This window comes from Papilio xuthus, unplaced genomic scaffold (genome assembly GCF_000836235.2).
Source record: "Papilio xuthus unplaced genomic scaffold, Pxut_1.1 DF827542.1, whole genome shotgun sequence".
Lineage (NCBI taxonomy): Eukaryota > Metazoa > Arthropoda > Insecta > Lepidoptera > Papilionidae > Papilio > Papilio xuthus.
The window spans coordinates 3,710,584-3,723,239 of NW_013531107.1; the positions used below are offsets into that span (position 1 = coordinate 3,710,584).

The window sequence follows — 12,656 nt, forward strand, 5'->3', positions numbered from 1 at the left end:
AAATTTTTCTTTTTTTTGTTTATTAAAAAAAACTTCGGAGAATGTATTAGAAATATTTATTGGTATATAAAATAGGTTACATTAGTTAGGTATTTAGATGAAAGGTATTATTTTTGTTTTAGTTTTGTTTAAGTTTATTATTTTATTATTTAAACATCGTCTTATATTTAATTTTTTTTTATTTAAAAGTAATTTTACTATTCAAAAAAATGTTAAAGTATATTTATATTTGCTAAGGTAAATATGTGTGAAGTATGGTTCAATTTTATTCCTACGATATGTGTTTTATTCGCACAATTTTATCATCAATTTATTTCACTGCCGAGAATTTAATTTTGAAAAAATTACAATAATACTGAGAAAAAAAAATCATAGTTTCCGTGCTAAAATATGAAAAAAAAATTGTACTTCCTTTACTTCATAATTTTATATTCCTTTTATGTTTAGTTTAAATATAGAACACGTAAAATTGTATATAATAATTTTTATTCATTCCTTATTTCGAGTATTTTATTCCAAATTAACCTTCATTTTTCTAGTATTTGGTGTTTTTCTGCCGAAGCACTTGTAAACATATTGTCTCTTTTTATCTGTAGAAATGGAGAGGGATAACAATATTTTTTTTCACTCACCTCTATACATAGATAGGCTATAACCGTAGTAACTTTGTGCCTGTTTGATTTTGATTGGTGTTTGGAAACTCGAACTAATAAAGAAGATTAACTGTCACTAACACCACAGGAAATGTCGGAAGTGAGCAAAAGCTGATATTTCAATGACCTATCCTTTTATAGAGATTTTTTTGTATCGTTTCAGCAATAGAAACCTAATTTCTCACAAAATATGAGCTTTCTCTCGTCTTTTCTCGTTAATGTAACAAACCCTTCGACAATAAATCCATTATATATGCTGTTATAAAATTCCAATATTTATTAAAATAAAATACATTTTTATTGTATAAAAATTAAAAAAAAATCTAAAATATGTCTAGAAGTAGAGTTTTATTGTTGGAATTTAAAGATTTATATAACATTCTTTTTAACTAGGATCAGTAAAATAGTTTTTTCCTTTTTTCAAAAACTAGAAAGTAAATATTTTTTTTTATTACAACATAGAAGCGAGTTTTTTGCAATCACCTGTTAAATGGTTTTGAAATTATTTCTTATTTCTTACATTAATATTATAAACTTGATTAAAAGGCTTATTTGATATTTTTCTATTTACTTGGGTTTGATGAATTAGAAAAAAAAATATTTTTTATAAATTTAAAAGATTAAGGTGAAATGATTTTTATAAGGCTGATTGTAACTTGCTCATCCTTTTAATTAGGAGAAATGCAACGAGGAAAAACATTTGCAGATTTTAATTTTTTTTTCTAATGTCAGCCATTTTAAGTCACCTATGGACTATTTATAAATTAATAATTCTGTAATAAAGCAAATTTGCACTTTTCTTATGAAGTCGACAAGATGGGCTATATTTATTATTTGTATTACTTTTATATTGTTACTCACAGATATATTTTACAAAAATTGATGGTCTCTGAGCATATTCAGATGTTCTGTCCACCCCAATTGTTGAAAGCAGTTTTGTATAATTTTATGCCAAATTATTCGACTGAAATATTTTTTGCAAATTGAAATTTTATCCTCGTAATATATTGAAATGCAGAAAACTCGAGGTAATCCAACTATCTATTTGCGCATTGTCGAAATTGAATACTACCAAAGACAATATTTCTGGATTTTATTACAAAAGAACTAAAAGAAAAAAGTCAACACCACTGTTGTAAAGCTTACAAAAAAATAGTTACATTGGGATATATTTGTTATCAAACAAATGCATATAAAAGTAATAAAAAACTAGCCATTGAAATTATAATTATGAATCATTTGACGGAATGACGAAATTAGATTATAAAGACGAATTAGACAAAGAAGCGCTGGATAAAACAAGGGCCGGATTACCGCGGGTCTAATTTTAACTGAAATATTATTTTGTAAGCTATTTTCTGTTTATGAACCTGAAGTAAATTATGTTTAGTAGAAGTATTTTAAAGCATTACTTGTCTACATATCATATTACGTGTACCTGTTTTCGAAACAAATATTTTGGTATATAAAATTTATTTTTCAGAAAAACATGTGACAATCTAAAGAATTATATTTAAGTATGGAATGTAAATCATTACTATACGTCCACAATAACATGACATTGAAGACCGGTAACGTAATAACGAAGAAAAGTTAACGTCAAATGCATTTCATGTTATTTTGCACGCATAGTAGTTAATTGTGGAATGAAAAAATGCTTTTCATTATGTTTTATTTCCATTAATTGTTTATAAGAATCTTTTAGTACTCAAAGCCTAAAGGCCGATACTTAAAGGTGATGTCAAACCACGAAAATATATTATTTATATGTTTAATTTTCAATTGTAAATATATCTTTATGTGTATGTTTTAGTTGCTCATGATATTGTTATATTTATATTTTATTTATTTAAAGGAAACTTTTTGGTTCTTTTTTGTTATATTTGTCGCAAGCGACGTTTTCAAACTGTACCAAAATATTAATTTATATAAATAAATTGTCTTTGTATATAATCTATCAAATTATAAAAGTGTTTATGTGATATTATATAGTTAAGAGTTAAACCGTGCCGAGTAGATTTTCTATGTGGTATCAGTTGTGATTTTTTCAATAAATAAAATGCTATATTGTATGTCTCTTTTATTTCATAATACATGCCATTTTTTTTACCATCTCTGACTTTTTAAGATTTCGCCGCATACGCTGAAATGCGGGTTTAGACAAATTCCATTCGCTTTAAAGCGATTCGATAGCGAACTTCGCAATTGTATAGAACAGACGCGCGACAATCACGTGACTTATCGAAAGTTATTGTCAATTTTATACATTTTTGAAGTTCGTAATAGAAACGCTTCGTGCCGAATGCTCATTGTCTAACGCCGCTGGCTGCTTTTGTCAAACTTGTCTTTAATTTTTTGTTATAAATCTGTGTTGCGTGTATTTTTTTCTCTTATATCTGCGTTGTAATAAGTGTTTCTTTCTTTTGTATCAGTTAATAAAAAAAATGCATATTTCCTGACGTAAGTTCTTACTAGTAAAGTACTAAAGGGTGTTTTTTTTCCGTTGATACGATGGGAAAAATCTCATGTTTTTTCGTACGAGTGTTTCCCGTTGGATTATTGGTAGACTCGTACAAAAACATGTCATCCCTCTTACTCTGCGGAGCCAATGGTTTGAAACAAAAACGTAAATAAATTTTGAAATAATTTTATTCAAACATCTTGTTCGATTTAATACAATTTTTTTTTATTCCATCTAAATATATTTTTCAAAAGTTTCTATACAATAGGTATTTAGTTATAAATTATAATCGTTGTATTCTATATCACATACCAACATTTATAATAAAATATTTTGTACAAATATATTAATGTTATTGATAAAAATATATCCACAGATTATATTTATAAAGTATATAAAGATTACATTGAACACGTAAACGCTATATAATAAAAATATTTATTTAACATTAGTATTTTTATGAGAAGCATATAAGTAGGTATATAATTTGTATTGGAAGCACTACAATGGAAAGTTATTTTTTCTATTTCATATTTACTTCGCACCATATTTTTATTTATTTACAATAATTCAAATTACTGAGCATGCATATGTATTATACCTATGTATTTACAATAATACATATTTAAATATGCAAAGAAAGTTATGAAACAATTCCTAAAATACTATTCAATATACCTATAAAATATTCTGATCTTATTTTTATATTTACAATGTTGAGATCAACTTTATGTTTACAAGATCTTAATTATTTTGGCACTCTGGACCACAAGCTCAATAAAATATGAGCGATTTATTAAATATATCTATAATTTTATATAAAATACTATATTTTATATACAAGATATGGCAAGTATACGATAGAGATTTTTTTGTGATGTGTAAAATCAGATTACAAGATCTGATAATATACATTTCTAATCACAGTTAATATAGATTGTAAAATATAGGAAATTATTTACATATTTTACTTAAATTTATAAATAATTCAATATCATTCTCTAGATTAAGAATTGTACTGAATTATTGTTGCGAATTTAGACGGCAGCGATACATGTATACATATTGTTATCTCTGTTTGGTCAAAGAGAATGCAAGAGATGTCAATATGTATAATTCAAGTGTCAATAATTGGAGTCCCAGGCAGAATGTAGTCATTAGTTCAACAAAGATCTATGCCGGTGAGAGAGGCGCCACTGTCGCGCTTATTTGTGACAGAATATATATAAAACCTACTTAAACAAAAAAAAATAACATGACAACTACAGTATAAAGAGAACTTGTAACGTTATTGACGTTGACAGGTTGGCGCTAGTGAGCCGTCATAATTAAGTTTGACTTATGTCCACCTGTTGAGATAGCCTTGTCGTTATAACTTCTAATACAGACAAAGCCAGAGTAAACTAGCACTAAGTTATTACAGTATACCAATATAAAAGATTTAATACAATGACTATGTTAAAAATAACTACGTTAGTTAAAGATTGGCATTAAAAAATTAAGGATTTTCTACTGTGAAAATTAATTACATAATGGAACTACGTTCAACATAAATACAATATGGATTTTAATATATTTTTTTTGAAGATTCATGACATTTTTACTTAAAATAAAAAAGATTTGTTATGTTTGAACTTTACCACAAATGCAGCTCAATATGACGTCAGCGTCAGTTTTGACGTCAGATTAGCTTACGTTGCACAGGACACGCGTCAAGTACTACGTCAATTTGTAGCTATGACGTGATGAGAGCGTTGCAGCAATCGTCAGAAAAGTCTACATGTGGCTTGAAGTACTCGAGTACTTATAAGTTGCTTAGTATTACGCACATTTGTGACGTCATATAGCAAGTTGGTGTTCGCGTCGCTATGAGTGGAGAGTGCAATGTGCGTCGCTGGCGTTTCTGCGGAGCTCCACAAGGCGGCGCCAGTGCTGCAGTCGCGGCGCGCACACTAGCGACAGTCGGCCGAGGCGGCGGCGCGCCATTGCAACAAACTCTCCGCCGCCCGCGGACGCTCCACAGCCTGACCACACGTGCACGTGCGCGTGCAGCGCTTCTTGAGACTTCTCTGACTGCGACAATGTATTGTCACCTTCGTACCTGAAACAAGGGATAATTGAAGTAAAGTACAATCAATACTGAAGCTATTTTAGAAGCCTTTTAATAAAATGTTTACAATAATTTGATAGTACTTAATGGTATAATAGATATGTAATAGAAATACGTATGATGAGATACCAATAAAATAACAATTCAAATTAGAAATCAAAATACGCAGTCCGATAAAATTTCCATCCATCCTTAATTTTCCAAAAACACACTTAGATCCTCTGGTTAGCAAACCGCAATCAAAATCAAGTGCTACGATCTAACAGTTATCTCCTTACTGTAGTATACATACCTATAGTATTCGTCTTGTGTGAGATCGGTAGCGTGCAGTGTGTGGGATGCGGCGGGGTCAGCGGGCGCGGAGGCGCGCAGAAGCCGCGTCAGACGCATCGTCAGTTGAGTGGTATCCAGATCCTCACGCTGCTCGCTGCCTACTATCATCACTCGCGACACTAAAAAATAAAACAAATTATTATAATAAAGACAAGGAGAAACGACATGCTGTATTTAATTTGAAGTGAAGAAAATTTCCCATCGAAAATGACAAGCTGAGATCGAGGTTTGCTTTTTCACAAGTACTTAATTCCAGCTCTATTTAATGGATTTATTCGTAACTAGAGCTTAGAGTTGATTGAACACGTCTTAAAGTTGCCGCCTAAACTGGTTGCGAAGTAAAAATGATTGTAACCGTCTGTGACTATAAGAGATAACGTTTTGTTAGAAGTATTAATCACTGTCGCCATTGTGCGGCGTGGCGCGCAATCGGCTTTTTGTCTGAGCCATGAGTAAGCGCAAAATGAACTATTTTTTCTATCGAACTTTTGTTTGAAACAGATAAGTGAATAGTTGCCTCGCCACAGTCTTCTGTACTCTATACAAAATCGCTTAATTATAGAGATTTTAACTAACGACTTATCTGATTTAAATGTCTGTCCGAGAAAGTGGCTGGCATTGTTAGAAATTTTAACTTTTATTGAAATATTTTTTTCATTCATCGCTGTTTGCAAAGTGCTCTGAAGTAGAAACTATTTAGGTAATATTACGACAAAAAAAAATCCGAAGAAACATCTTAACTTATAGATTAGCACAGATTTACATTCCATAATTTAGGTTTTAATAAAAACAGTAGCTATTTCAAGCGTTAATTTGTAAAATGTAAGTAAATATAATCTGTATGAAGTAATAAAAATTATGTTTAATTTAATGACATTCGAAAATTTGAAAGCAGCACTGATGGCGGGCAAAATGGCCGCCCACTGCCCCGCGGGGCGCGTGTCTATGACATAACTGGCGTCCATTATAATTTATCAAACGAGTACAAAAAACATTGTAGACCCACTCCCTGCCGCGCGTGCCTACGTACTAGTCTGGCCGGTACTAGTTTGCTTGTTATGGACGTTAATAGAATCTAAGTAGCGATCGTCACATCCTATTGCATAGTCAACAGCTTCCGTAAATCAAGACTTGCAGAGCGTTGTTATCTCATACGACTAATCATGTTCTTAGAATTGCACTCCGCATTACGTCTCAAATGAATGTTGTCGCTTAAACATACCGACTTCTAGTTTTTTGAGAATTAAAAGGAATAAAAGTATGAACGTTGATGAGTAAGAAATGTGTCGCGCTTTTTATATTTGCCGATTTTTTTGAAGTACGAAGAAGAGTTACTGTGGGAAAACGTATTCAAGATTTACTCAAAACATCGCTATTTCCAAAAACTTTTTGAAACTTGCGTATTAAGTCATGATTCTAAACCTGTAAAATTTGATGACCATTCAGTCAGATTTATTGCTATCCCTATGTCTATGTGGCGTGAAAATCTTTTTCTAGTTTCCCAATACCTCAAGCACGAAAATAAAAGTTTCGTAAACTTGAAGCACGGAAAGTTTCTCATGCCCTTTTCGTTAAAAGGTTTGTGTAATCAGCCAATAGATATCAGATATGTTTCCAAAGCATAACTTACCTAGATCGCTTGTACAGAAGGCCAGCTCGAGTTCAGAGTCAGAGCATGGTCTGCAGTCAGCTGTCGCCGGGTCATAGTGTTGCGTGCTCAGTGGCCTGGCTTCGTACTTAAAGGTGGCGACCCTCCGTCGGGCGTCGGTCTCGGGCTCCGCCTCTACGTATAGGGCTGCGCGACCGCGACGGCTGCGCACGCATCGCACCTCTCGCGGGTCCCCGTCGTCAGGCGCGTACAGTGGCACTAGCTTCCGAGCACCTTCCAAGAAGATGCGGGCGGGAAATCTTTCGCCTGGTTCTAGAAAAGTATAACTTTTATTGCTTCTGTCTGATCTACAAAAATAAGCGCGCTCTCGATGTCCGTGGATTACAGATAATTAAGTACCACAGTGTCCTTGCAATTTGTCTCGTAGCATTTGCTCACGTGGGCATTATTTCATAGAAAACCATATAGTTGTAGTGATCATTCAATTCAATATTTTTTAATTCTACCCGCTTATCTTTCTAGGTATATAGAACATCAACAAATACTAACCAGTATCATTGAACTGCAGATCAGTAAAGAACTCCGGCGGGTCTGGTCGTCGGATGACGCGTATGCAGAGGTTGAAATCTTTGTCCGGTGCAGGCAGTGGCGGCCGGAGAGACAGCCGTAGTGCGCCACGCGGGTACAGCCATGAAACGCTGCCCGCGCGGCACCGCAGGTACACCGGCGTCACCGCGCGTTCGCTGCGACCCCCCGACACTGACAGCCCGCTGTACAACATAACACAACATTAATTACACATTCACATTAAAGTAACCACATCATATAGACCAAATATTTGTTATTACAGAAATGGCGTGACTATCGATAATGTTTACATATTACCTAACACGTAACGTAGATAATAGATTAAACTAACTTTTTACTAATGATTTAGAAGTAAGTAAGCAGAGTTGAATATCAAAAGTTTTTGCAACATCAATAACAAAATAAAATCTCTAAATAGAGACTTTGACCGTCAATTTTCGTTATAAGACAGCGTCTCCTCGTACACTTATTAAATTTGTCTCCCAGAGACTACTAACTCGGTGATATCATCAATTAAACTGAATAGCATAGATTAAGGAACGACCTCGAAATCTCTGTTCATATGACAAATGTTCATAAAGTACAATAAATTTTTACAAAAAAGAAATTTTCTTATTACGATTTATCAAATCGGTGAAACATAAGTAAATTAAAGTCTACATATGAGCGTAAATTAATTTAATATGCACTGAAGTCCCCTTAACATGGCGGTAGCTGTAAAAGGCCTAATGATATTGGAATCCTTGCCATCGATTTTATATACGACCCTTGCGATTGCGGACTGTGGTAAGTTGTTCTTATCATATATGGAGTGTCTGATAGGATGACCATGTTTACTTTAATTAGTAAAAACTAAGTTCAACAAACGAGATGTCGAAAACTACCTAAATGTTTGTCGTTAAAATGCTTTAATTTAATTTGACTACAGATTTTACACTTTCAATATTTTTGGTTATATAACAAAGAGTTCAAATCCTCCTTGAATACATATTACTCTTTATCTTAAAACTAAGACAATAATATTTCCATTGTGGTTCAAACACGCCCAAGAAACTCTATTACCTACTGCTATTCAGTTGAAAGTCATTCTTTATTTTATAGGTTGGTAATTACGTCGCCTCTAGTTTATGTTAAATAAACGTGGCACGTGGCGTGGGCATTGGGATAGTTGACCCACGCCCACGGCCGGCCCACGGTCACTCGCTCGCGTAAAATATACGAGCGAAGCGGTGCACGACGCCTTTACGTTGCCTTCGTGCGACAAAAAACAAGACAAAGCTTTTATCTAGGTTATTGTGGGCCGCTTGTTCTCTGTCGCGGTAACAATTTTCACTTATAGATTTTATCTTATACATGAGTCGAAAGTTGATAACAATTCAATTACTTTTTATTTTTAATAAAGTTAACATAAAAGGTGGACTAAAAAGTTTTCAGTCTTCTACACTTTTCATCTGCATAAAGTTTTTATATTCATTGGAATTTATTCTTAGTGTAACTATAACTTGCATTATAATAAATCATACAGATTAAAAATGGTAACTAAAAATAGAATAATATAATGACTCAAATACATTTAAGAAGCGAGCTCATCGATCAGGTTTATTTTTAGCTTTATAGTAATTTAATTTGACAAGTCACATCCTTAATACTTTCACGTCATCGAGGGGTCCGTCTAATCCACCCTAATGGGTGCACGTTGAAATATGCATCTTGTAAAATATAAATCAGTACAAGTGTTCCACCGTATTGGGTGCAGTCACACGTGGTTCATACCCTTACTTAGGGGTGAACAACCTAACCTAAGGACTATTACGGGTTAGACTAGCCGGGATTGCGATCATTACGCCCTGACTATATACATGTTTGGTCCGAAGATTCTACGCGACTAGCAAGGCTTGTTTTTAATAAGGCCATATATGTAAGAAAAGAAATCAACTAATACTATTATGAGCTAACTACCAGTCTCACTTAACAGGTTATGTAATCTATGATGCAAAGAGTATTCAACTTTGATACCGGCTGATAATAATACTTTGTACCCTTTAAAAAAAAAAGAAATTTTCCAATTTTAAATATGGAATGCTCGTTTACGTTACCTCGCAGCCCTGAGCTTTGCCGCGCTTTTTCATTATCGGCGCACGCTAAAACAACATACACAAAAACAATATCTATAAAAACCGCTAACTTTCTGTTTTCAAACATGGGCGCAAAAAATTGTGGTGGGGTGTTAACTGGGGTTTGTTCCGCGTTCTCGGTTTATAAAATTTAACCAGCGTTATAATAATTTTACTTCGGCGAATGGCTTAGCTGTGCTTTTTAGGTTAAAATGATTAAAAATTCAAATACATAGTTAATTCTTAAAGATTTGTTCATATGATGATGTTTAAAACACGTGTACCTTATCAAAATACCAACGCGTGACAAACAATAAGTCGTGTTGGATAAAAAAGCGGACAAAATGGAGAGGCAATCTCGCGCCATTACCAGCAAATGACAGAGGCGCCGGGTTCCTAAAAGCCACTAATGCAGCGCCCCTGCCGTCCCCCGCAGCGCCCTTCGTTGCCGCGAACGTCACAGATAAATAACATCACGTTCCACAATAACCGAATACATTTTGTTACGGAACCAATACTGAAAAAATAACGAGAACTTATGTATGAGGCAATATTAAAAAAGTTAAAAAATAATGTTTCAAAAGTCTACTATACTGTAATTAATAGACAAATGACAATGACCATAGACCAATTTAGGTTTAATTATTGCTAATTAGTAAAGATTAGTATACTCAGTAACTAATAAATTCTTTGCCTTAATACGGTAAAATGTTTTGACCAATAAGGTAACAAAGTATGTTATTGGTGACCATAACTAGAATAATTAAAATCAATGTTTAATGTGATTTGTAATGAAATATAATCAATTTAATCTTTTGAATTTTGTAAAACATTACTTTAAAAAAAAAACTAAGTGCGTATGCCGGCTAAGGGTGTCACTAATATGCATGTAGATATTGATGTTTAACCGTATTTTTATAAGGTTGTTCAAGTATCGCAAATGGTATGATGGTTTCAAAGACCCGAGATCCTTCCTCATACAATATGATAATCATTTCCTGACTGATTTGTAGCGACATCTAGTTATAGCATTCGAATCTCCTTATCCGTTGAATCTAGTCAGATTATAAAAAGCTAAGATGCAGCGTGATGGCACGCGAACACAATAAATGGTACGTCTACAAAGTTTTATAGAAAAACTATATTATCGTGTTTTTTATTGTTTTTTTTTTTAACTAGTAACAAAAGGCAGAAGCAAAAGCAATCTGCTCTATCTTGACCATAGGCTAAATACTCTTTTTGTTTGTAAGTGAACTCATTTTAACTTCAGCCTGTCGATAACAAAGTTTTTTCGATAATAAGTCGATAAACAGTAATCCTATATCACATTAAGGTTTTTGTAAACGATAGAAAATGAATTATTATGTGCATATGTAATGATGAATAAGGAAAGAACCTCATTAATTGCTCATCACTTTCCATAAGTAAAGAAAGTCTTTGAAGGCAGTTGACCATCTTTGCTTGCAGTGTAGATATCTCGCAGGTAATTTGTTCCGTATATCATTATACTTATAGGAAAGTATTTAAATAAGTTACTTCCAACATTTAAGTTCTAAATTTAACATGGATGATAAAATTATTCAAATCACATTTGTTTATAATCTATATTAGCAAGGATAGCAAAGAATATATTGAGCGAAGGCGTTTTAAATTGAGTAACATCGATTTTAACTTTACAACACGCGTTTACAGCTGCTCATTAAACTGACCGATCCAACAACAAAGCTCTCTTGTTATTTTACAACCAGAATTCGTTATAACAATCGTATAAAATAAAACTTTTAGCATGGCTGTGTTAAGTCGAGATTTATTCGTGGAAAACACGAATCGTTCAATCTTCGACACATCGCCGTCGATGGCATCCCGCCTGTTATGTTAATTAACGCATTCTCGATAGTCTTTTGTTTCAATAAAAAAAATATAATATTCGAATCATCTTGCTTTCAGTTAATTTAAATGTTCTTCCTTAAACGTATAAAACTTTTACGAAGCCGTATTGTATCGTATTATTTTAAATGACTCAAGCTTTAAACGTCAATTGCAAGACCTAAATGAGTTTCTATCGTTGTATTTTAGTAGTGTAGTTGTAGGTACAGTAACTTTCGCAATAGGGCGCTGCCTTTTTCTCTGGAAGCAATATACACGATGTTCTTAAAATTTTGAATATAAAAGATTAATAGTTTATAAAGCAAACTATTGACAATAAATTGAATGAGATATCGATAAGAATACGATAATTAGCAATATTTAAATATTCATAATGTACCATGATGCGCTAACGAGCTGAACTGTTACACTCATAAATATTTGTCTATGGAAAGAAAGTTAGTTAGCGCATGGCAAGAGTCATAAAGCTTTATCTCAGCCCCTCAACAGTCGCGACACAATAATAAAAATAAATAAATGCGTCTCTTTTCTACGAAGACTTTTATTTATTCTCGCCCAAACCTGGCGCGAGATAACAATGATGCGTACGTTCAACCTTTATACCTCGTAGGGTTGGGTCATGCCTTTATGGTACGTTTATTGCAATCATAAACTGTTTTAAATTTATATTTGCTTACACAGGTGTTAATAAAATTGAATATCGAATTATATTCATATAACAATATTAATAGATATATAATAAAACTTAATTGATATAACAAAGCTTTAATAACTGTTATGAATACTTTGATGAATTAAATATAAAACCTGTTTGATGATAAAATGCTAATCGAAGTTTTGACATTGACAAGATTGGCTGAATAGTTTTTTTTTTAATTTAGGCGGCAAAGAGCAGCCCTAT

The 12,656-nt window shown here is 32.9% G+C and overlaps 1 protein-coding gene across 1 annotated transcript in view; it reads right to left on the bottom strand.

Annotated features, from left to right (window-relative positions):
• Positions 1-4,695: 4,695 nt before the first annotated feature.
• Positions 4,696-12,656, bottom strand: part of LOC106119152 (meteorin-like protein) — a 30,084-nt gene continuing 22,123 nt past the window's right edge. Inside the window, exons 2-5 of the mRNA XM_013314044.1 lie at positions 7,716-7,936; positions 7,188-7,478; positions 5,517-5,676; positions 4,696-5,215 (exon numbers count right to left, since the gene is read on the bottom strand). Of these exons, the coding sequence (XP_013169498.1) occupies positions 4,981-5,215; positions 5,517-5,676; positions 7,188-7,478; positions 7,716-7,936 (907 nt within the window). The 3' untranslated portion in view covers positions 4,696-4,980. The remainder of the gene's footprint in view (positions 5,216-5,516; positions 5,677-7,187; positions 7,479-7,715; positions 7,937-12,656) is intronic.